Raw genomic sequence first — 26006 nt, 5'->3', positions numbered from 1 at the left:
AAATGAACTTATAATAAAACTAAAGATTTTCTTTTATTTGATATCAGATGCCTTTTGACACATGTGGTTATTTTTATCGCCTTGTATCCAGGTATCCAGATCATCGTACAATCTTTGTTTGACTGGAACTCTATGGACCTCGGCACAAAGCTTACAAAATGTCCGGCTCCCTGTTGGTTTAGCATAGTAGTATTTCCTCCACTGGAAATAGTTCTCAAATGCAGTTCTATTGTTTACAAGCTCCATCTGCAATTGCGCCAGACTAGAAATGTTACTAAATTTAGCTGTGTCTATGTATGAATTAGGTGGAACAAACAGCGAATAATCCTCCACGCCCCTAACGACGGGTATGACGTCAGCTAAGTGTGCGTATATCTTGAAACATTTTTCCGTGACGTAATCACGGCATAAAGAGTTCTCAAAGGAAAGATAGTATTTATATTGATCTCTTAATAATTTGAAACAGTCTTTAATTTGACGAGTAGGACATTTTCTAAGTCCATTCCTCGAGTAAATATCTACATTGATAAATTTACGTAAACTCCTGACGAACTGGTCTCGACCGCTCGGTACATTCCGTTTGGTAACAAACCAAGCCACACCACGAGTTTTCCCTGGCCAATTATTTCTGAGTAGTATCCGCTCTGTGTCTTTTACTTGTTTAAATAACATTGTTCCGTAAGTATGAGTAAAATCAGCGTCTCTCCTGTAGGAAATTGTCCAGTTAAACTTCCGCCTCCAGTTCTGCAGTCTTGGTTGAAGAAATGGCGGCTCCATGCCATGATAAATCCACGTTTGACCAGGCGGCTTTGGGGGCGGTTTACGAGGAAGTGTATGACTTGCATCAAAAATTACGAATTTACTGGTGGAATAATGTTTATAAGTACCACCAAATGTAATAAAACAATTAAAGGCACACTCTTTGAAGGTATCAGGTCCTGTCCATTGGTTAGGGTTGAAGTGATGTTTACGGATCTGACGGTCGATGGTTTTATATCGGTAGTTTACGGACACATGAGAGCTATTTACAGTCTGTGTGGTAGTATTTGCAGTAACATTTAAATATGTAAGTATAACCGGAACTGGTTTGTAACTCCAGAGAGCAATGTTTGACCAAGTGTAAAATATTCCAATCCAAAGTAAACACAAGAGTATTATCATCAGCATCTGCAGCCATCGGCTTTTATGAAGTCTGTAAGTAGAAAAATATAAAATGTATCTAATATTGTTTTATTTATTGATGGATTCTACAAACAATTATCATATTTATAAACATTCTCTACTTTTTCAGTCCCATAGTATATTTTTTCCGTTGTGTAATTTTTGAGAAAATAGTGTTTTACATGTATTAGCATTTTCAACCTATAGGTTAGAATGAAGAAAGAAACAGTTTCATAAAATGTTTAATGTGACAAAATTAATGATATATTGAAAATGAAACATTGGAAAATTGTGGAAATATTATCGGCTAGACAGCAGACTACTTTCTATCGTCTGGACAACTTTTGGTAAATATCTGACATTGTTTCTTAAGGAGAAAAAATAAAGATATAATGTATATATAGAAATATATAACGTGTTATATAACCAAAATCGACAAAATGATGCAACCAAATACGATATAAAAGCTAACTTCACTGCGGAGAAAATAATGTTTTTATGAAGAGTTCAATGTAGTGCAAGAAATTGCGAACTAGGTACTAAACAGAACCAGCGTACCCATTTCACAGTTCGTCCAAGGTCAGGCTACATTCATTGTCTATACACATGTACCACATATGTTAGGTGTTTTGTTTGAACTAATATTGAAAACGAAAAATTTTTTAGAAAATATAGGTTTAAGCTACGATATAAACTAGTGTAAGACTTTTTATGATATTATACACCAGGTAATAAAATATGTACTAAGGTTTGATCAACATTAGTTTCATTAGTACATTACATTAAGACAATTAGGGATTATCTTTATTGTATTGAAAGAGATGTAAAAGTAAAGTGTTAGTACACATTGTTTTTCCCCTTTAAATATAGATTTCAGCATACAACATATATTGTTTTCAATGGACACGAACAAATAAGAATCTAAAGAGAAAAAAACAATATTTTCGAATGATACAAGACTTGACAAGGACGTGATCTAAATTTATATATATAGGCTTCGCCTGTTATTCAATCCTATTGACATAAAATCTCGTCAATAGAATTTGTTGGAATAATGGAATGATCTAAATTCATATGGTAGATTTTGTTGGTGAGACACCTTATTTTAAGCATTCTTTGTTTTGGTTGATTTAGACAGGGCATCAAGTTGACCCTTGACTTTTAGCGGTTTCAGGAGTCAAATCACCGTTTCTCAGAAATCTGAAGAGTCAAATATATATGACAAATAGACATAAGCTTTAAAACCCAAGAGTCAAATCAGAATTTCAAGAGTCAAACACTCTATATACTGGCTATACTGGATACTTTGATTCAGAGTTCTTTCGATGTTTTGTAGAATGTTTTTGTGATTGTAATTTGATTATTAGATCTACATTGATTGAATTCATATGTATTTGCATATTACAGTTATCTGTTGTTTTTTTTTTTTTTTTTTTTTTTTGGTTTTTTTCTTTTGCTGTGGGTAGGTATTATTGTGACGTAATGTCTTTGCTAGCGTTACGTTATATTTCCTGGAGAAAACGACATGTTCACAAATTAATGACGCAACAATCAATACCTACCCACAAGGGTGCTAACTCTGTAATATGCAAAGACGACTCAACAGTCCTGCTGTAAAACATAACTAAAAAGGTAACTACTTCAGATGGCGAAGATTACGCCTCGGACCATAATTACTACTAATAGGAGAGAGAAAAAGGATTACCTTTGCACCTGGTTACTGGACATGATGACGTAATACACCGGAAATGTTGACGTGATACACCGGAAATATTGACGTGATACACCGGAATTGAACACGCTGATTTAGACAGCTCTCTATATCTGTCATAATAGATGATAAAGAAGAGTTAACATCAAAATTTGATATACGTTTATCATACATAAGAATTTAAAAATAGACTGTTGGTTTCAAGATTTTATTTTATGAATAAAAAAGTAATACTACTTGTAATTTCAAGGTTACACCAGATCCTTAAAGGCATGTATTCATGAAACGAATTACTTTTATTTTAATCAGAAAACCTAATCATTTTCTATTATGCAACCCGTGCATTGTTTAGAACATGTATGTCGTCGCTGAATATTTTAAGTGAACTGTTTATATACACTATAACATGGAACGTTCGCTGTGTGGAAATGTGTGTTGTTTACATGGCTGCTTTGAATTTTATTTATATAATATTGTCACTATTGCTCCGTCAGCTAACCACAAATATTTCTACCCACGAAATTATTAAAATCTCCAAACCGCGAAAAGAAGTACACACGAATGTTTCATGCTATATAGCATATAATAAAGTCTTAGTTTTAATAAACTTTCCTCTAGTATACCATGCCATTATCATCAGCAGATGGTCATTTTCAGTTCACAATTTGCGTTGAGTATTATTTTAATATTACAGCACGAATAATTGCATTTTCCATAATGTCCCGTGTAGTTGAAACAGAGTCGAAGTAACATAAGAATGAATAACACAAACTTATTATAACATATATTTCAATACCATAGCTAATGCGTTATTCATCCTATAGGATGACTAATGCATTCATAAATTTTCCATAAAAGCCTATTATATAAAGTTTTTGAGACAATCCATCCTTTATCCAGACGGAAACAATACAAACAAGTCATGTCAGATGTAAACAACATGGAGATCAGTAAATGACTTTGTGTGGTACAATTGTATTTTCAATTACAATAGTCTATTTATAGTATATTTTAATTGAAATTATAAAGGAAGCCATTAGTATTATCACGTTAAATAATTGACATAAGTGTTAAACCGAAGTTCGAAACTTTTGAAGATTGTTGAGAAAACCAAAGATATTCCGTCATAATTATGAAGACGGTGAACTTCAATAACTGATCAGCAAATATACGAAGGATGTTTCGAAATTAATGTTACTTGCGCAATATCTCGTGGAAATCGTGCTAAACGGGCTTAAAACTACCTCGTGGCGATAGCGTGATGTCTGAAGCGTGATATAAGTAAATATCTCGCTCACAATTACACTGACCTTGGTGCTGTGTACATTGTTTTGTAGGGCCTATATCAAAGGTAGGTCTCTACTTGGCTTAAAGTCGGCGGATATTCATCGTGGGGTGTGTGATATATATGGGAAGGGTCAAATGTCATATATGACTATTTGTAGGTGGGTTGCTCGATTTAAGTCGGGACACCAGCAGCTTGAAGATGTTGCCCACACAGGTCGCCCTGCAACAACAACAACAAAGCATAACATTGAACTAATTCGGCAAATCCTTGAAAAAGATGCAAGGTACACTGTCCGGCAGTTAGCTAAAATGACAGGCTTGTCTTTATCACGTATTCATTACATTTTAAAGAAACATCTTAAGCTGGGCAAGATCAATGCCAGGTGGATACCCCATTTACTAACTGACAACCAAAAGAGGTCCCGGGTTGACAAGGCCAAATCCTTATTGAAGAAATACCCAAAATACAGCAAAAAGGCTTTTGATAATTTGGTCACAGGTGATGAAACATGGGTGTATTTTTTCGAACCCAAAAGAAAATGCTCTAATCGAATATGGGCAAACAAACACGCCAGGCGCCCTAGCATTGCTAAAAGAATACGCACCATGAGGAAGGTTTTATATGTCATATTCTTTGATAACAAGGGTCCAATCATTCAAATCCATATTCCAAAACGTAAAACTGTCACAGCGAAGTATTATAGAGACGTTGTACTTCGAAAACTTAAGAAAGTCTACAAACGCCGCCGCCCACAGACAGGTTTGAAGTACCTCAGGCTCTTACATGATAATGCGCCAGCACACAAGGCGCGCATTGTAACGGAGTTTTTGAAGGCAGAAAAGGTCACTGTCCTCCCCCACATATTCACCAGACTTGGCCCCCTGTGACTTGTTCTTGTTCCCCAAACTAAAATTTCACCTGTCTGGAACAAAATATAAATCAAGAAATGCCTTTGGCTCTGCCATTTACCAGTATCAAAAGTGGATCGATCGGTTGAAACGATGCATAAATGCAGAGGGGGAGTACTTCGGGGGACAGGGCAAAGTAAAATGATCAGAATTACTTATATCAAAGAGAAATCACCAAAGTAACAATAATTTTGGAACACCCCTCCTAAACAATGCACACGCAACAAGTATGCTCCATGATATAAATAGACATAAATAATGCTTCACAAGGTTCCTAAGAAAATAAGAGAAAAATATTTAAGTTTATACAATGTATAACAAATTACATCAGATGATAATAAGATAAAACACCACTTACCGTCATCACTAGACAACCAGAACACAAACAATTAAATTGATAACTGTCCGGCCTAAGAAGACACAATAGTTCAGTAGACCTTTTCGCATTATCTGCGGTCCTGAACCTCGCGTATGCGCTTAAATACCATTGAGTGGGTAACGTAAACATCCGCATCGAAAATTTTGACAGCTGATTAGTCAATATGGTGAAGACTTGTTGCGTGTTCAAATGCTCGAATGCGTTCAAGAAAGGCGGCAGTGTGAGTTTTTTTGGGTTTCCAAGGGATAAAAGACTGCGCAGGTATAAAATCAATATGTTTTTCCTTTTATTTTGTGCTGTCGTCTGCTCAAGTTCTGTGAAGCCTGTACTGTACTGTAACTGTGCATACCACTGTACCAAGATACAGTGGTGTTGTTCGTTGGTCAAATCCATGTTTTTATTGGTTTTTTTAAGTTTCATGCATTGGATCAAGGACGGTTTAGTCCTAGGTCTATGTAAACATATTTACGGGAATTAAACTCTCTGTTACTAATAAAAATACAGGGTTCATTGAATCATTATGCCTAGGGCAGGTCAGAGCTGCGTATCATATTTCTGCGACTTGCTCAACTGGGCAGATGGAGATTAGTGACATGTCATTGACACTTGTTGGTTGATGTAAAATTGATATCACAGTCTTCAAAATAAAAAAATACCATGCAAAAAATCTGAACTATCTACAGTAAGTTTATATATATTGTAAGCTATCTGCACAGATTTCCTGGTGAGTTGTATTAGGTCAGGAGACTTGCTGCTAAATTACCACTCACAGCTGCTTTTAAAGAGAGTTTGGGATGTGTGTCTGCATATGTATCTGCTGTAGAACTTTATCATTTAGCCTACATATTAATGTAATATATACCTATATACTCGTATAACAGACAAAAACTCTTGTTACAAGCCCCTTATGTAAATATAACTGTACATTATGGTGCTACTGTAGCAGAGTGGTTAAGATGTCTTGACATATTACCACAGGCCCTACACCTCTGGGTCGTGAGTTCGAATCCCATGTGAGGCAGTTGTCAAGTACTAACCGCTGGTCGGTGGTTTTTCTCCGGGTGCTTTGGCTATCCGCCACCAACAAATCTGGCATGTCATTACATGACCATATTATAATAATAATAATATTCAAAACTACATGTAAAACTCAAACCCTATACATTTTCCTCTAAACAAGCTGGTAGTCTTACTGTTGATACTTGACTGGTGATATATATATTGGTGAAAAAGTACCTGAAGACATGGAATTACATATTTGTAATCAAATATGCAATAGTGATCGCTTACTCTAAATTAAATTGTCTTTATACTACACAGGGCCTGGGTAAAGGCGGTGAATAGGGAAGGTTGGGTGCCTGGTGAACATAGCTGGATATGCTCTGATCATTTTATTGACGGCTGGCATGGGTACGACCCGGATGATGACAATTATGCCCCAACAATATTTTCCTACAAGGAGACTGTTCCGAGCCAAACCGATCTGTCAAGACAAGAGAGATTCAATGCTAGACAGCAGTCAAAGGTATTAACTGTAAACAACTAATATGAAAAGTGAAAAGGTCAAATTAGTTTAGCACTGACAATGAGTAATGTTACTTTTTTAAGAGGTACATGAATGTTTCTATGCCACAAAATGCTTGAATAATTTTTAGGACACTTTAGAGAAAGCAGTATGGGAGAAGACAGTCCAGGAGGCGAGATATGCGTCATCACTGGCAATGCATGATGCCTTTGTTACCAAGAGGTCCCAAATATTCCCGAGGATGTAGACACTGAGCCAACAAAGCCGCTTCATGATGTCAACATCACTTCTTTCACAAACACTGGTATGTAATGATATGCTCTTTAAATAAGGATAGATTTTGTTAAATTGAGATTTGTTTGTTTGTATACTTCACTTTACTTCAAGAAACTGTCAGGATCATTTAAGGACTTTACAGATAAAGGTATCACAAATGTTAAGAAAAAGCAAAGAGCCTAAAGAAAAAAGATCTGGAGGTGGAGATATAGTGGTACAGTTGGCCCCACAAAACACACCCACATTTAAATAGACAAATAAAAGATTTATAAAATATGAACTTTATAGATGATTTGTTTATAAAGAACATAGATGCATATTTGCTGAAAAGTGTAGATGAAGTTCTGGATATATACACAATTTTTGTACATGTATTATCTGAATAAAATATTGTGATAGTCTAGATATGCACATTACATATAATTGCAGAAAACACTTAATCCCAAAAATGCTAATTACTTTGTATTTGATTAGGCAGTCAATTTAATCCTGACCCTCTGCTGGAAGAAAACAGACAATTAAAGGAACAGGTCCGTGCCTTACAAGATGTCACCAAAACCAGATGCAGTGTCAATATAATTCAAGGGAATGATGGGTTGACACGGTTTTACACTGGTCTCCCAACTTTTGCAGTGTTTGTCTGGCTTTATAAGTAAGGATATAATATCATTTGTTTTCATTTTAATCAGTGGTATTTACCATAGGGACCTAGCAATTTTCTAACCAACAGTACCAGTATATAAACATCATGCAACTAACTTATTTTACCATCACAGCCAATCCATATCTAGGTTTTCTTCGTAACTTTTTTGTATTTTTTCCCATCAAGCAAAATCATTAAATGCTTACACGATACATTCATGATCTGTAGCGGTTAAAGTGAGTGAGCTGCATGCACGGGACATAACACCTCCAAAGGAGATCATGGTTAAACACAAATATTGGTACTGTGTACCACCACAAGCGTAGATTCTGTTATTTTTTAATAGGTTATTGAGGTACCCATAAAGGGCATTAGAGGCAAGACAACATTTAGAGCAGACAAGGAAATGTCTATACCTAAACCAGTTTTTATATATTTATGTGTTCGAAAGTACGTACATTTTTCTCTACCGTAGAGTTCACATCCTTGATATATATACATATATGTATACTGTTGGTTGGAAATTTGTGCCAGGTCCTGTGGTATTTACAATAATAAGACAGAAAACTCAATATCAAATACAGTCAAATTAAGAATCTTTAATATCGATTAATTTTGTATTTTCAATGTTGATTAATTTAGTGTTCTCTGTAAAGACATTTCATATACAATGTGCTATTTCTGAAACTTTTAACTACATTTAATGTGTTCTTTGTTCTATACTTCACCATAGAAAAGTAAAAGTACATCTTATGATAAATTTTGAAATTCATATTGAAAAGAATTATTAAGTATTAGTTATTAAGTATTACGAACCTTTTATTATATTTGGTTTTTTTTAAGTTTCTTGTGGAGTAAAGCATCTCGCGTAATTGTCATTTGGATATTCCACCATTTAAGGGTAGCCCTGATCAGTTTTCAACTGAAAATGTTTTTAAAACACAGGAAATCGCCCAACTCCGAATACATGTAGAGAGAAGTATTGGACGTGTTAAGAATTATCATATCCTAAATGGAGTTATACCAATAACTTTAGCACCATTGGCCTCACAAATGTTTCAGATATGTTGTTGGTTGACAAACCTAGATTTGCCTCTAGTAGACAATAAGAGTTAAAGTGTATATTGTTATTGTGAAATAATCACACACTGGTGCATGAAATTATTCATACAGTAATGTACAATTCAACTTACTGAAACGGGTATGAATGGTCATTTCAAGGAAAAATTGTTGGATTTTGAGACTTTCAAGAGGCCAGGTTAAGGTTTTGATGCAAGTGTTGAACATTTATATAGAATTACTGAAAAGGGTATGAAGGTCATTTTAAGGGGGGGAAAATGGTGGATTTTGATAATTTCAAGACGCCAGGTTAAGGTTTTGATGCAAGTGTAGAACATTTATATAGAATTACTGAAAAGGGTATGAATGGTCATTTCAAGGGAAACAAATGTTGGATTTTGAGAATTTCAAGAGGCCAGGTTAAGGTTTTGATGCAAGTGTTGAACATTTAAATAGGATTTGTATTGTTATTGTGAAATAATCACACACTGTACTTGTATTTAACTTCATGCATAATTTCATGGAATATTTCAATTTTGTGTATTAATCTTTATCCAGTTGATGATAAGAAATTACTTTAGACCTTTGATTCCATTGTCAAAGAATTGTTGTTTGACTACAAGTTATATTTATGATTTGCCATAAACAAGATGTACTCATGCAGTAATATATTCTTGCCAACACTGTATGATGGGTTTTTTCATTTGATAACAATATGCTTTTTCAACATAATATAAAAAAAGAGCTAGATTAAAAAAGAGATCCCTATCTCACTTAGTGCCTTCCAGTCAATACTGATTTTAACATCAAGGTTTCAGTTTGCCTTAACACTGTGTTATGTTTACTGAGGCGCAGTAGTGTCTTGATGTAATGTCTTGATATGAACACTGTGTAATTTATGATTTATATATAGACATTACTGTAAACATGGTCCATGTAAAATTGAACTAATTTTGGCATTATAAAACTAACATGCTCATCATCAAACATAACTCTTTGAATAAAGATGTTATTGGACTTGGCTGCAGTCCACACTACAAAGTCACACCAAGGTAAACCCATAATGGCCATCTCTCCTTGAACCTGTGCATAGTATTGTGTGTTCTTTTCAATTTTAACCCTGCGTTGGTCATCTCTAAACAGAAAGAGTTATTGTTCATGTCTGCAATTTTGTTGATTTCCATTTCATTGACTGCTATCCCTCCAATAGAAAAGGGGCATTTGATTTCAAGCAAACCTTCCCTGTCGCAATCAAACACACGCCCATCACTAGATGCTCCCAGAAATGTATGGGTGGGCAGCAGTGTAAGGCCCGTAGGAAATATACAAAGATTCGTTACTGCCCTCTTCAGCTGACCATACTGGACTCTGGCAGGGTTCTCATGATCCATTCCCCACTGTATGGCGTCGGGTAACCGATCGTATCTACAAAACAAAATATTTTATTTTTTAATTTTAGCCTTTTTAGATAACATTTCAATAGATACCAAACTACATGTAACCAGAAGCTAATTGGTGTGCTTTTAGTAGTGAAGTGGACACCCCTTATTGTCACTTTCTGCTTTTTGAAATATCACATTTTTTATGTAATTTTTCCTCTATAAATTCATTATATTGTTACAACTGATAATACTGGCTGACTAAATTTTGTATGGTGAAAAGGTAGAATGATATCTGTAGTATCAAAGTATATTTTTGGTTCATTTTATTGTGTTGTTACATATAGTGTTTGTTTTTAATGAGATTTGAAATTGTTCAATTATTGTGTGTGAGAGATGCATGAAACCGTTTTTAAATATTGTGTGAGAGAGATACATGAAAGTGTTTATAAATATTGAGTGAGAGAGATACATGAAAGTGTTTATAAATATTGTGTGAAAGAGATACAGGAAACTGTTTATAAATATTGTGTGAGAGAGGTACAGTATTAACTTGAATTGTGATGATTTGAAAAGATTATTTGGTGAAATATGATTTTATCATTCACTTTATTAAATGTTTTGGAAAGATACCAACTTTTTTTTTCTTACATAACTAAGTTTTATTTAAATTAATATGCAAGACCTGCAAAACAGTATACCGAAAAACATGTAAAATCAGAAATGATTTTAATCATACTGCATGATTTTAACAAAAACAAAAAACAAGTTTTCATTACCAAAATACAAAGACCATCTGTCTATAAACCATTAAAAAAATTGTTAGTGGTCTTTATAGACAGGTTTGGCTGTTGTACATACTTGTCAAGTTTGGATCCTTCCACAATACGTTTGACCAGAGAATGAGGTTGTGGACCAGCAGATAACACATCTCCAAAAATTGAACTGGTGATCCTCCCCTTGTGAAGCTCTCTCCACAGAAGGCAATTCCTCTGGTCTATAGTGTGCTCCTCTATGTAAGTGGATAGCTTGATATCAATCACAGGAGGTGGTACTAAATGTAAAAAAATCCATTCTGATTCACATTGATAAAAATTGAACATAATCATCTTTTAGTTTGAGGTTTATGAGCTTAAATGTCCTATAAACAGCAAAGGTGATTTAAGGATGCACCAGTTTGTTGGAGGAGGAAAATGGGGAGTATCCAGAGAAAACCACCAACAAGTCAATAGTACATGATACTGCCCCACATATGATTCAAATTCAGCAATCCGCGAGGTTCAAAGATTGTGGTAATATGTCAGGACATCTCCACCACTTGGTCACTACAGTAAATCAATTTAACATCTTGTAGCAAAATCATTGTTATCCGCTATAAAAAATAAATAGATGTTTACCAATTTAATTTTGTTCTGTAAATGCTGCTAGAAAAGAATTTATCCTCTTCTTTAAGCATTTATGGGTAAAATTCATCAATAAATATGGTCACAAATTACAATATCATGTTAGTTGAAAATCGATGAAATTGAGACATTATAATTAAATTTTATACTTATAGTGATATGAATTTGGTGTGCACCTACCATGACTATATATATATATATAGAGAAATACACTAAAACAACAAATTTCACTTACAGTTGTCACTAGAAAACACCATCTGGTCCATTTGTCTTTGGAGTGGGTCGATATACAGTTGGGAGCAAGCTAAACTTGGTAGTGAAGTGCACTGGAGTGCACAAGTAAAGTTAACTCCGGTTCACTAGCTAGTGCACTAGAGTTAACATCGTAGTGCACTAGAGTTAACATCGTAGTGCACTAGAGTTAACATCGTAGTGCACTAGAGTTCACATTGTAGTGCACTAAAGTTAACAACGTAGTGCACTAGAGTTAACACTGTAGTGCACTAGAGTTCACATCGTAGTGCACAAGATAAATGAGCCTGATACTTCTACTTATTGCACAAATTGTACATGTACAATCTGTTCATGTATATATTTCATTGAATGATTTTAAATATCTTTCAATTATTTCAGATGAATTACCAAATGTACTCTGTATTTAAAAATTAGCATAACTAAGTCAATTAGTATGTAAATAATTAATTTATTAAATAAAATGGTTTATTTTTATTAGTGTACATATATGGGTTTCATCTGAGTAATTTAGCCTAATATGAGTTTTAATATTAAAGTAAAGAATATACCGTAAGCTGCAATATGGCTTGACCACATGCATCTTTTCTTTAGATAATTTTTTTTCAGAAAATAAATGAATTCATTTGTTTATTAGGATCAAATATTTTATACTTGTTATATTACATTTACTAATAGCTACATTTATTACTCAGATCAAATATTAGGTATTCTAGATATAAATAGCTATATTTATTTTAATTTATATCATGTGTTTAATTATTTTTTTATTTGATTTTATTATTTATTTATTTATTTATTTATTTGAATCATATATCTTTGTTTTTGCCATTCTAGAAATATATATATAATTGTATTTCACATTTAGAATGTCAGATTTTGTACATTTAGCAGTTTTGGCTATTTCACTTTTATTATACCCTCAGAAGTCGCTTGGTGAATTTTACCTGTACTAGCCAGGCTCCAGGGCAAGAACCAAGCTAGGGGTCACCTGTCTTGTTATGCATGACTGCCCCTCCCCTAATCCTGTAATTACCTATGAAGCCAGTTCAATTAACACAAAAATTGTGATTCGATCCTTTGAACAGGTGCCCTATGAGTATTGATTTTTGAAAAGTTACAGAACTTTGTATTTTGTCAAAAGTCAACAATTTAACTGAAATAAAATAGGTTGAAATTTATTAAAACGTTCTTATTATTAGCTACCTTTGTACCCAAATAACTCTGTCAGAGACATACAAATATAGATTGTATATGTCTCGATCTGACTCTGTTAATTAATTCTAGCAAGAAATTTATATGCTTATCTAACAGCTGTGCGATTGGGACAATCAGTCAATCCAATTCGCGAAATCATTCCATATGATAATTATAAACGGACCACGTTGATGAGTCTAATTATTTAAATCAAATCCTTATTTCTGTTTAAGCATATATTTCTACACATGTAATATTACATCATAATATGTGAAATATATTTTGATTGATGTATTAAAATTTGATTTATTTCTATATAATTATCTATGTATAAACATATGAAATCTATATTAAAAATTAAGCAGCAAAAATTGTTTACATTTATTAAAAGATTATTAACTAAAAGTGATGATCATCGACCTGCATGTACATTAAAATAATGTGGAGTATGTGTCACATATAATTCATTTTGTGTTTTAGTGTTTACAATATTTTTATCATATATATATCAAGGATTTCTAACTTAACTACTTTCGTGTACATATTAATTATTTAATTTTTATCATATTTAATTGATTTTTAATCGGTACAAAAGTCTGTCACGTACTGTACATTGTACATGGGGACACAGGTATACACTGTACCCGCATAAATGACTTGTATACTGTAAACTCTAGGCACACAGGTCTGTCGTTATGGTCACCAGGCCTAGGGCCCTATTCTCCCTATTTCCCCATGCATCCCACCACCTGAGGTGACTCTTTACCCGAGATGATCAGTCAGGCGTCACAGGTAAGGTATACATATTTACTATAACCCCATGGGGTCCATTATAGCATTCAATCAACAGATATATAGCATGCTATGACAGCCTCTGTACCTGATTAGTTTAGTAAAGTCTAACTGCCTACTTGACCCCATGTGGTTTTGTTTCATATACTAATAATAATAATAAACTTATAGCTACTTTTTATCAAAATACGCCCATACTTTCAATTGAGAATAATTGTTATAATATTGTTTTTTCCCTCAAAATGAAGATAACGTATTCACATTGTTTTGTATCTTGTTTTTATTTTATTTACATTTTTTGAGGAGATGGAGAGGGGTTAATTAATTATGTATAGTTAAATTTATAATACATCTGTACATGGACATGTACATGTACAACTATATGTGTATTCCAAACATGCTTCGAGACAATACCCCTTGGGCTCCTTTATACCCCAGCCCCACCCCAAAACCTACCTAGCTATATTGTATGTGTATTTCACCACTCTGGTACTTTATTCTGCCCTCTGGACATGAATTATTTTACCTGAAATTTAACAAACATGCTGGCTCAGGTATACATACGAAGATCATACATACTAGTCCAAGAAAAAGATGTGATTACGTGAATGAACGTACGTAAAATCAAATTTTTAGATAATATACTGTATAAATTTCTGGTAAAACCTATAATCTAGCTGGAATAAATGTAGCTTCATGAACACTTATCTAAAAATGTTATTTAATTGACAATTTTAATTGTCCAGGCACACTGTTGGGATAACTTTCATCCCCAATATTACAATTGTTAGTAATTGTAAGGATCCATATGGTGTCTGGAAAATTCATTCATTTATTTATTTCAAAATGAAGATAAGTTATACCACAAATTTGAATATACTTGTATTTGTAAGGTTATACTGGAACATGTGTGTATCACGTACAGGCACTGTAAAACTGAAGTGCACTACGTAGTGCACTAGAGTTAACATTGTAGTGCACTAGACTTAACACTGTAGTGAACTGGAGTTAACATCGTTGTGCACTCTAGTGCACTACAATGTTTAGTCTAGTGCACTACGTTGTTCACTACGTGTGCACTACAAAGTGCACTAGATACCAAGTTTAGTTTGCTCCCAACTGTATGTAGACACATCCTCTTCATTACAGGAAATCTGGTGCACTGTCAGGTATATTCCATAAATGAGTCATACCTAAGAAACAATTACATTATAATGTACTGTGTTTCAGTATATATGACTTGATAAACACTTATTTTTGTATTTTTGGTTTTATTAGTTTAACGTCCTATTAACAGCCAGGGTTATGTAAGGATGTGCCAGGTTTATTGGTGGAGGAAAGCCAGAGTCCCCGGAGAAAAATCACCGGCCAACGGTCAGTACCTGGCAACTGGCCCACATGGGATTCTAACCCGCATCCCAGAGATGGAGGGTTTGTGGTTATATGTCGAGACATCTTAACCACTCGGCCACCGCGTTACAGCATAACAAGTCATAAATACCAGCATATGTAACAATGTTGTTTTATAGTTCTGTAAAGAAAGTTCTGTGATTGAGTTACCTCTGATGTGTCTATTTGTAAAGGATTGCTTGTTCATTTCTTTTGTAAAAATGAAGGATTAACCATATGCTGAAAAGTACTAATGTATTAGAAATGTTTTCTTTTCTGTTAGACATGATTTGTTATTGGATCAGTGCACTATTACCTGTTCCAGGAAATATCTCCTTCAGTTTCTGTAGTTCATGAAGTATTCTGCCATTGTCTAGACACCTGTCCTCAGAGTGCCGAGGGTCAAAGGTCATGGCAGGTGGTGTGTGGTCTTCTTTAGACAGATGAAAGGTACTCAAAGGTTGGGGTTTTACACTGGCCCTTGGTACACTCCAAGAGCACAATGTTGATGTGCATAAATTATCCTGGCATGCAGTATCAGTCTTATGGTTTGCTAAATAAAACAGCAAGCAACCAACATGGCTGTAAGACTGAGAGAGACTGAAAGATACAAAAAATATCAGGATGTTTTAATTTGTTATCAAAATTAAAAACTATGTGAAAATATATAAACAAACTTAACATGTAGCACAATTTAAATGGTGAATAATCAGATCCTATAATATGTATATAACAGTTTAAATTTGTATATGGGGTTTACTACTGACCATGTATTCTTGAATTCACAGATAACAAAGAATTAAAGATGAAAAAAATGTTTTAGAATTATTATCTGATTCATTAAAAATGATTTTTTAATACATTTTTTTCATTAAATTTCTTATTTCTGAATTTATACAACAGTTGTTAATTAACACTTATTATTACAATTATTCGTCAAAAAATATAATACAAAAAATAATACGTCATTGTACCCAAATTGATACCAAATACGCGTAGATTTCTCTTATATGACATTTGTTGCTTAGTGTGCTTCACTTTTTTCTGTTTTGTTTTCAAAAAGAGCATACAAGCTTTATTTTGATGCTTTGTTTTTCTTATTACAGTGCTTATTTTTATTGTTAGAACGATTGATATCATGTCTCGAAATTTCTAGTTTTGTGACATGATGTGTACCCAAATTGATACCCAGCAAGAAAAAATGTATAAAATTAAGAAAAATCAATTTGTGTAGATTTTTGTGATTTTACTTTATAAATGGGACGTAGTTGCGTTTATTATAACGAGTCATACTGAATACAGTTATACATTTTACTGTAAAAATTGTACTAATTCACAACAGTACCTGTGCTAATTTGGTACCCCGTAACACCACGTAATGACTTGTGTGATATCATTTAAATTCAGTTTTCTGTGGTATTCACCTAAGCTTATATAGTTCCTATGTGGTGTATATGTCAAAAGACCACTATCAATTATTTTTAATGATTGTAAACAATTTCAATGTAAAAAGACTACAAACATAATTATGAATCAATCAAGTTACAAAATACTTGAATCTAGTCACAGTTTTAGTAAAAATTAAGATGAAGAAATAACGCTATAAAAAGAGCAATTTGCACGTGACTAAATAAAAAATAAAGTGTGGCAACTATATTTTATCTATTTCTGTTAAGTGTTTATTTCTTAAATAGTACAAATAGTAATTGTCGCACGGCCACATTTCTAGGGATTAACATGATTCAGACAGAGTTATCAATTTCAAAGTTATCTTTCAGAGAAAATAACAGAAATAGTTACATTAAACGAAGTGTAATTATCAATAAATGATGCATCTTTGGTATCACCACTGAGAAATGGGGTAAACTTTAACAACACAAATGTTTTAGGTATTTTTTCAATTAAGGTATCAATTTGGGTACAGTATCAATTTGGGTACAATGACGTTATATATAATTACCCCACAGTGCACTGACAGTATGCATGTGTCACTGTGTCTTTGCCATTTGTAGTCTGTATACAGGCATACACCCTATAGTGTATGCATTTCATGCTGGAGAGATAGTTTGCCTTCACATAAATTATGTCTGCATTAACTTGTAAAAGAAGAAAATACAGATATACCATAGGCCTAGTTCATTACCAATAACCTAGGTATTCACGCTAAATTTGAGAAGAAATCTGAAAAGAAAACAATAACACCGACAAAACGTTAATGTAACTCACCTCAGTTAAGCAAATATCTTTGAGGTCGTTAGCATCGTAATGCTGCATGGCACGATCCAATCCCTTGTAGTTATTGACCGAAGTGTCCTTGTCACAACACTTTCTAACGATCATAAAACTGTATATTGACGCAAACGTTATTTTAATTTGTCTAGGTTGCGTCTTGACGTAGCATGGGGAATTGAAAGGAGGAAGGTTTTTCTTGAGTTGATTGCTGGATGTAGAACATGTCGGCGTTAAAGCTTCTTCTGGAGCTTGTGTTTCCAGAATAGAGTTGATAATGTCTTCTTTCCTCTTTTTCTTCACATCTTTATTTTTCTCCACTGCGATGATTTTAAGATGAGAAAATGGTACGCGGTTCAAACTTTCGCGGGTAGCCATATTGTTTACGCTAATTGCGATGGAATGCGGAGGCGGAAAGTCGGATACCCACTAAATGCCATTTCTGCGCATGTCTGCATAAATTAGTGAAGAGGTTTATTCCTTTGTTCTTATTCAAGGCTACTTTTTTCTCTGATCCGGTTTGATTTCGGTTCTCCTCTGTTAGGCATGCCCATTTACATGTAAATTCCCAGATAGATAACGGATTGCACCTTGACTTTACGTCCACGGTGTGTTGAAATTAAATATCAGCACATGAATATTCATGCTATTTGATTAAGGCCAGGCTATGTAAACAACGGTATTTGTATAAATGGATATTTGTGCACGAAAAATAACAAATGATATATAGGTAGACAATTGGAAGATCAATATTGTGGACATAATCATTCGTACTAAAATAGATAAAAAAGCGTGTTATTTATGTTATTGTATCTGTATATTACTTATATTTATATGACAGACATAAAATACCCTCACGTTTATATTTGTATGACAGACATAAAATACCCTCACGTTTATATTTGTATGACAGACATAAAATACCCTCACGTTTATATTTGTATGACAGATATAAAATACCCTCACGTTTATATTTGTATGACAGTCATGAAATACCCTCACGTTTACAATTGTATGACTGACATGAAATACCCTCACGTTTATATTTGTATGACAGACATAAAATACCCTCACGTTAACACTTGTATGGACGACATAAAATACCCCCACGTTAACATTTGTATGACAGACATAAAATACCCTCACGTTAACAGTTGTATGACAGACATAAGATACCCTCACGTTAACATTTGTATGACAGATATAAAATACCCTCACGTTAACATTTGTATGACAGACATAAAATAACCTCATGTTTACATTTGTATGACAGACATAAAATAACCTCACGTTTATATTTGTATGACAGACATAAAATATCCTCATGTTTATATTTGTATGACAGACATGAAATACCCTCACGTTTACAATTGTATGACTGACATGAAATACCTTCACTTTTATATTTGTATGACAGACATAAAATACCCTCACGTTTAGATTTGTATGACAGACATGAAATACCCTACGTTGATATTTGTATGGCAGACATGAAAATACCCTCACGTTTACATTGTATGACAGACATGAAATACCCTCACGTTGACTTTTGTATGATAGACATAAAATACCCTCACGTTTATATTTGTATGACAGACATAAAATACCCTCACGTTTATATTTGTATGATGACAGACATGAAATACCCTCACGTTTATATTTGTATGACAGACATAAAATACCCTCACGTTTATATTTGTATGACAGACATGAAATACCCTCACGTTTATATTTGTATGACAGACATGAAATACCCTCACGTTTACATTTGTATGACAGACATGAAATACCCTCACGTTTATATTTGTATGACAGACATGAAATACCCTCACGTTTACAATTGTATGACAGACATGAAATACCCTCACGTTTATATTTGTATGACAGACATAAAATACCCTCACGTTTACATTTGTATGACAGACATAAAATACCCTCACGTTTATATTTGTATGACAGACATGAAATACCCTCACGTTTATATTTGTATGACAGACATAAAATACCCTCACGTTATTTAATTTGTATGACAGACATAAAATACCCTCACGTTTATATTTGTATGACAGACATGAAAATACCCTCACGTTTACCTATTTGTATGACAGACATAAAATACCCTCACGTTTATATTTGTATGACAGACATGAAATACCCTCACGTTTATATTTGTATGACAGACATGAAATACCCTCACGTTTACTATTTGTATGACAGACATAAAATACCCTCACGTTTATATTTGTATGACAGACATGAAATACCCTCACGTTTATATTTGTATGACAGACATGAAATACCCTCACGTTTATATTTGTATGACAGACATGAAATACCCTCACGTTTATATTTGTATGACAGACATGAAATACCCTCACGTTTATATTTGTATGACAGACATAAAATACCCTCACGTTTACATTTGTATGACAGACATGAAATACCCTCACGTTTATATTTGTATGACAGACATGAAATACCCTCACGTTTATATTTGTATGACAGACATGAAATACCCTCACGTTTATATTTGTATGACAGACATGAAATACCCTCACGTTTATATTTGTATGACAGACATAAAATACCCTCACGTTTATATTTGTATGACAGACATAAAATACCCTCACGTTTATATTTGTATGACAGACATGAAATACCCTCACGTTTATATTTGTATGACAGACATGAAATACCCTCACGTTTATATTTGTATGACAGACATAAAATACCCTCACGTTTATATTTGTATGACAGACATAAAATACCCTCACGTTTATATTTGTATGACAGACATGAAATACCCTCACGTTTATATTTGTATGACAGACATGAAATACCCTCACGTTTATATTTGTATGACAGACATAAAATACCCTCACGTTTATATTTGTATGACAGACATAAAATACCCTCACGTTTATATTTGTATGACAGACATGAAATACCTCCCTTTATATTGTATGACAGACATGAAATACCCTCACGTTTATATTTGTATGACAGACATGAAATACCCTCACGTTTATATTTGTAAGATAGACATAAAATACCCTCACGTTTATATTTGTATGACAGACATGAAATACCCTCACGTTTATATTTGTAGATAGACATAAAATACCCTCACTTTTGTATTTGTATGACTGACATGAAATACCCTCACGTTTATATTTGTATGACAGACATGAAATATCCTCACTTTGATATTTTTATGACAGACATAAAATACTCTCACGTTTATATATGTATGACAGACAAAAAATACCCTCCCTTTTATATATGTATGACAGACATGAAATACCCTACGTCTATATTTGTATGGCAGGCATGAAATACCCTCAAGTTAACATTTGTATGACAGACATGAAATACCCTCACGTCTATATTTGTATGACAGACATGAAATACCCTCACATTTATATTTGTATGACAGACATGAAATACCCTCACGTTTATATTTGTATGACAGACATGAAATACCCTCACGTTTATATTTGTATGACAGACATACAATGTAAAATACTCTCACGTTTACTTTTGTATGACAGACATGAAATACCCTCACGTTTACTTTTGTATGACAGACATGAAATATCCTCACGTTTATATTTGTATGACAGACATGAAATATCCTCACGTTTATATTTGTATGACAGACATGAAATACCCTCACTTTTGTATTTGTATGACTGACATGAAATACCCTCACGTTTATATTTGTATGACAGACATGAAATATCCTCACTTTTATATTTGTATGACAGACATAAAATACTCTCACGTTTATATATGTATGACAGACATAAAATACCCTCCCTTTTATATATGTATGACAGACATGAAATACCCTTATGTCTATATTTGTATGACAGGCATGAAATACCCTCAAGTTAACATTTGTATGACAGACATGTATCAATAAATACCCTCACGTCTATATTTGTATGACAGACATGAAATACCCTCATATTTATATTTGTATGACAGACATGAAATACCCTCACGTTTATATTTGTATGACAGACATGAAATACTACGTTTATTTTGTAGCAGACATAAACTCACGTTTACTTTTGTATGACAGACATGAAATACCCTCACGTTTACTTTTGTATGACAGACATGAAATATCCTCACGTTTATATTTGTATGACAGACATGAAATATTCTCACGTTTATATTTGTATGACAGACATGAAATACCCTCACTTTTGTATTTGTATGACAGACATAAAATACCCTCACGTTTACATTTGTATGACAAACATGAAATACCCTCACGTTTACATTTGTATGACAGACATGAAATACCCTCACGTTTACATTTGTATGACAGACATGAAATACCCTCACGTTTACATTTGTATGACAGACATGAAATACCCTCACGTTTATATGTGTATGACAGACATAAAATACCCTCACGTTTACATTTGTATGGCAAACATGAAATACCCTCACGTTTACATTTGCGTTGATAATAGTTAATAAGTTGTGTTACATTGCCTTTTTCACTCTGAACCATTAATACCTCCACCACCGACAGGCAATAAAAAGTACTCATTATTTGAACTAAAATTATGGTTACTAATGTAAATTTGTCTAATTAACGCAAAAAATGGTATAAAATAACATAGTTTGCTTTTAGTGGAGGGTAATTCGTACCTGTTTTCTTATAGGGCATAGTGCCATGGCTTTCTTTTGGGATGCAATTGATTATTTTTAATATTTCTATAAAAGCAATTTAATATATTATATTTATAAAAAAAGTAAAACTAGAAGCTCAAACTGTTCAATGGTGGTAATGGTGTAAAGTAAGTAACATTTGTAACATAAAGAAAATACTAATTCGTCTGCTCCTGTGTTTGATAGAGAAAAAAACACAATTCGTGTAGCATCTTTAAAACTAAATCATAAGCTTTACAAATAATTCAGTGATAATAATGGTGAATGCAATGTAAGCTTTATTTTTGTGCTTATTCGGGAGTGAGATGATGGTTCTTTCATCCGTAAATATTTTTGTTATTGCTATGTCTACCCTATGCATTATGATGTCATCCCTTGTCGATATAAGATGTTTCACGCTTTTCCTCGATTTTACCTAATTTTATTTTGCTGATAGATTCTACACTTTGTCTTACTAATGGCACATTATCTTCTCTTTCAGTCACATAGCAAAGTTTTATGTTGTGTAATTTTTGAGAAAAACTGTGTGTTAATTAACAGGCAATTTCAACCTATTGGTAAAAACAAAGATATTGTTTCATAAAAAAATTAACGATGCACGAAAATCATGACATATTAAAAAATTAAACATCGGAAAATTATGCTAATATTATGGGCTGAGACAGCAAACAATTTTACATCGTTATACCAAATTTTGGTAAAATTTCGTCGATGGTTTTCATGAGGAAAATACCACAGAGAGGTTAATATTTCCATAACACTAACAATGAATTCAAGTTAATACTTTGAGTCCGTCAAAGTTCATAACGAACTCCTATGAAACAATTTCGCTGTTGGTTTAGCATATCAGAGTTGTTTTTGTTTTGTTTGTTTGTTGTTGTTTTTTTTTTTCAGATGATACGTGTTATCACCACGATTAGGCAATCTTTATGTAATCTTTATGTAATCTGTATGTAATCTTTAGAAAAAATATGGTTTGTTAAATATTTGCTTTTAACATTGTCCATGTCTATATTCGGGAATAAAAAAATAGCGAAGACGCTGGTCTGATTTGGAGACAATTTTGAAAGTTGTCTGATAAAAACTTATCAGGAACTGATACAAGAAAAAGAGACGCTAAGGATTGATATAATATAATAGTTTTGTTTATTTAATGTCGGAGGCCTGACGACACATGGGATTATTCTGGTCGCCATGTACCCAGGTATGTACATCATCGTACAATCTTTGTTTGACGGGAACTCTATGTACCTCGGCACAAAGCTGACAGAAGGCCCGTTTTCTTGTTGGTTCATTCGAATAAAATCTCCGCCATTGAAAATAGTTCTCAAATGCAGTTCTATTGTTTGCAAGCTCCATCTGCATTTGCGCCAGACTAGAAATGTTACTAACTTTAGCTGTGTCTATGTATGAATTAGGAGGGACAAACAGGGAGTAATCCTCCACGCCCCTAACAACGGGTATGACGTCAGCTTGTGCACGATAAATATTAAAGCATTTCTCAGTGACGTAATCACGACAAAGAGAGTTCTCAAACGAGAGATAAAATTTATATCTATCACTAAGCAATTTTTCACAGTCTTTTATTTTGTCTGTAGGGCATTTCCTAGATCCCCGTCTAGAGTAAATATCCACATTGACGTAGTTCTGTAACTTCTTGGCGTATTGGTCTCGTCTGCTTGGTACGTTTAGATGGGACACAAACCATGCAGTTCCCTGCGTTTTTTCTTCCCATTTACTTTTAAGTTTGATTCTTTCTGTACCCTTAACTTCATTAAATAACATGGTACCATACGTGTGTGTGAATTCAGCGTCTCTTCTGTAGGAAATTGTCCAGTTAAACTTCCGCCTCCAGTTCTGCAGTCTTGGTTGAAGAAATGGCGGCTCCATGCCATGATAAATCCACGTTTGACCTGTTGGTTTATGTGGTGGGTGTCTGGGGAGGGTGTTACTTCCATCAAATATTACATATTGACTTGTGGAGTACTCCTTATAATGCCTTCCAAACGTTATAGAACATTTGTGGGAACACTTACTGAAGGTATCAGGTCCTGTCCATTGGTTTGGGTTAAAGTAATGTATTCTGATATCACGGTCTACGTAGCTGATGTTGGTGACAGACGAAATGCTTGATGTCTTACTAGAAACATTTCCAATGTAAATGTTTCCTTTCGTTTCAATTGGAACTGGTAATTTTTTGTACCAGGACACAAATCTATAACAAGTATATTCATCACGTGCACACAGCCACGAGTATGACGTCATCACCCCGATGTACAACAACGTCATCAGTACGAGGATAGTAAGCAGTTTCAAAGTGTTCAGTGAAAACCTGTCGGGGTTAAAAAAACATTCATTAATGAGGCAACAATTAAATTGGTATTTAAAGGATCAATACAGCTTTTTATGATATAGAGTTATCTGCCCTTGCGGTTAGGTATTGATTGTGACGTCATGTGTTTGAGAGCGTAACCTCATGCTTTTCAGAGAGAACGACTCGACCTATGCTCAAACACTAATAGTATCACAATGGATATCTACTCGCAAGGGAGGCAACTCTGTAATGTGTAGTAACGGAATTACAAATGATACACCTATATTTATATTTATCTAGTCGATGAATCCTTAAAGGCCCACTACCTTTCCGGAGAAAAAAATTAAAGGTTTCTTAAAAACATTAAAACCATAAGAAAATACATATCGATGGCCTTAGATGAGGTAACAACACCAAACATATGCAAGATTTCCTGCGTAATATATGATAACTGTGGAGATTCATGTCGCTGATTTGTCGTCTGGCGCAGTGGCAGTCAACTACCGCGCGGTTTTTAGGTCAACGGCGGGAATCATAAGACGACCCGCGTTAAAAAAAATTAACATTATATTTACTTTAATTTAATTGTTCAGAAGATGATGATAAGTGTAGTATTGACGGTAAGTTAATAACTTTTGCGAATCTACAAAATTATCGATCTAGTTTTACATTCCCATTTTAAAAATTAAAAGCCATTTCGGAAAGGTTGTGGCCCTTTAAGATTCAAGATTGGAACCTTGTTATTTGTAACAAAGATTTGGATAAACTTGGCTGGAATAATACCAGCATTGAGTATTGTTTTGTTATTAGCTAGGGTCATTTGAATCTATATGTGCCGTAATTTCCATACTCAGTAAGAGATGAAAAAAATTACTATATTATACACTATCAAAAGCCACCAAAAATACGTACACTTTGAGAATTTCAAACTTTAAAATGAATAGGTTTTGATCTTTTTAATTTAATTACACCTACAGAGCAGGGTAATGAATACATACACCAAATCATGAAGCCAATTGTAGTAATCTATAGTAATTTCATGTCACATTTTTACAATATAATTAGTGATTATAAAGTTATTTCTGCGTGTATGTTTCCATCTAAACATAGGTAAGGCATAAACACAAGGATTTACAGTGCATAAATCATGTGTTATATTAACTAATGTGTATATAAGGAATCACACATGTTTGTCTTTCCATTTGAACGAATTTCACAGCTTCATTCATCAAACCTAAGGGGTCTCGATAGCTGACTGAAGAAAAAACTAGCAAGCCAAAATTTTGCCCAGTTATGGTATAATAAAACTTAAAAGGTAACCTCCATTGTATGTAATGTATTACGTATGTATATGGTTTGAGAGGCTGCGGTATATACTGGTTTTGGAATAGTTATTTATGGGAAAGGGAGAT

The 26006-nt window shown here is 33.7% G+C and overlaps 3 protein-coding genes, 1 long non-coding RNA gene and 1 pseudogene across 12 annotated transcripts in view; 1 reads left to right on the top strand and 4 right to left on the bottom strand.

The window, feature by feature from the left end:
• Positions 1-14: 14 nt before the first annotated feature.
• LOC138309455 (alpha-(1,3)-fucosyltransferase C-like) lies at positions 15-5566 on the bottom strand. Of its 5 annotated transcripts, none has more exons than XM_069250655.1 (4): positions 5427-5562; positions 4183-4379; positions 2867-2985; positions 15-1192 (listed from the first exon to the last, which is right to left on the bottom strand). In XM_069250655.1, exons 3-4 carry the CDS (start codon positions 2887-2889, stop codon positions 34-36), a joined length of 1182 nt encoding a protein of 393 aa, XP_069106756.1. In that variant the 5' UTR covers positions 2890-2985; positions 4183-4379; positions 5427-5562; the 3' UTR covers positions 15-33. The 5 variants fall into 5 exon arrangements, with proteins under 5 accessions (XP_069106756.1, XP_069106758.1, XP_069106757.1 ...); XM_069250657.1 differs by lacking the exon at positions 4183-4379 and adding an exon at positions 4944-5082 and having other exon boundaries at positions 5427-5526; XM_069250656.1 differs by lacking the exon at positions 5427-5562 and adding an exon at positions 4765-4925.
• Positions 5567-5901: 335 nt separating this feature from the next.
• Positions 5902-8759, top strand: LOC138309460 (uncharacterized). Its single transcript, XR_011206278.1, has 4 exons — positions 5902-6972; positions 7103-7276; positions 7723-7900; positions 8735-8759. It is a non-coding gene; the product is annotated as an uncharacterized lncRNA (long non-coding RNA).
• Positions 8760-8773: 14 nt separating this feature from the next.
• On the bottom strand, positions 8774-12642 carry LOC138309457 (uncharacterized; annotated as a pseudogene).
• Positions 12643-13655: 1013 nt separating this feature from the next.
• LOC138309459 (uncharacterized) lies at positions 13656-17980 on the bottom strand. 2 transcript variants are annotated; one of them, XR_011206277.1, is made up of 3 exons: positions 17589-17980; positions 15679-15962; positions 13656-15166 (listed from the first exon to the last, which is right to left on the bottom strand). XR_011206277.1 is itself a non-coding variant. In XM_069250661.1 (2 exons), exons 1-2 carry the CDS (start codon positions 17967-17969, stop codon positions 15906-15908), a joined length of 438 nt encoding a protein of 145 aa, XP_069106762.1. In that variant the 5' UTR covers positions 17970-17980; the 3' UTR covers positions 15195-15905. The 2 variants fall into 2 exon arrangements, 1 of the variants encoding a protein (XP_069106762.1); XM_069250661.1 differs by lacking the exon at positions 13656-15166 and having other exon boundaries at positions 15195-15962.
• Positions 17981-23403: 5423 nt separating this feature from the next.
• Positions 23404-26006, bottom strand: part of LOC138308825 (alpha-(1,3)-fucosyltransferase C-like) — a 45673-nt gene continuing 43070 nt past the window's right edge. For all 4 annotated transcript variants that reach the window (XM_069249840.1, XM_069249839.1, XM_069249837.1 and 1 more), the window contains one exon: positions 23404-24612. In XM_069249840.1, coding sequence (XP_069105941.1) covers positions 23427-24612 — 1186 coding nt within the window. In that variant the 3' untranslated portion in view covers positions 23404-23426. The remainder of the gene's footprint in view (positions 24613-26006) is intronic.

Source organism: Argopecten irradians, chromosome 15 (genome assembly GCF_041381155.1).
Source record: "Argopecten irradians isolate NY chromosome 15, Ai_NY, whole genome shotgun sequence".
Lineage (NCBI taxonomy): Eukaryota > Metazoa > Mollusca > Bivalvia > Pectinida > Pectinidae > Argopecten > Argopecten irradians.
Note: the sequence above shows the minus strand (reverse complement) of the source record. Positions and strands in the feature narration are given on the sequence as shown.

Excerpts from the sequence above, each read along its gene's own strand:
- LOC138309455 (XM_069250654.1), bottom strand. The coding sequence starts at position 2,889 with ATGTCCAGTAACCAGGTGCAAAG. Across the intron at positions 1,193-2,866 it reads TCCAGTAACCAGGTGCAAAG|ACTTCATAAAAGCCGATGGC; the intron begins GTAATCCTTTTT and ends TTCTACTTACAG.
- LOC138309459 (XM_069250661.1), bottom strand. The coding sequence starts at position 17,969 with ATGGCTACCCGCGAAAGTTTGAACCGCGTACCATTTTCTCATCTTAAA. Across the intron at positions 15,963-17,588 it reads AAGATATTTGCTTAACTGAG|TCTCTCTCAGTCTTACAGCC; the intron begins GTGAGTTACATT and ends TGTATCTTTCAG.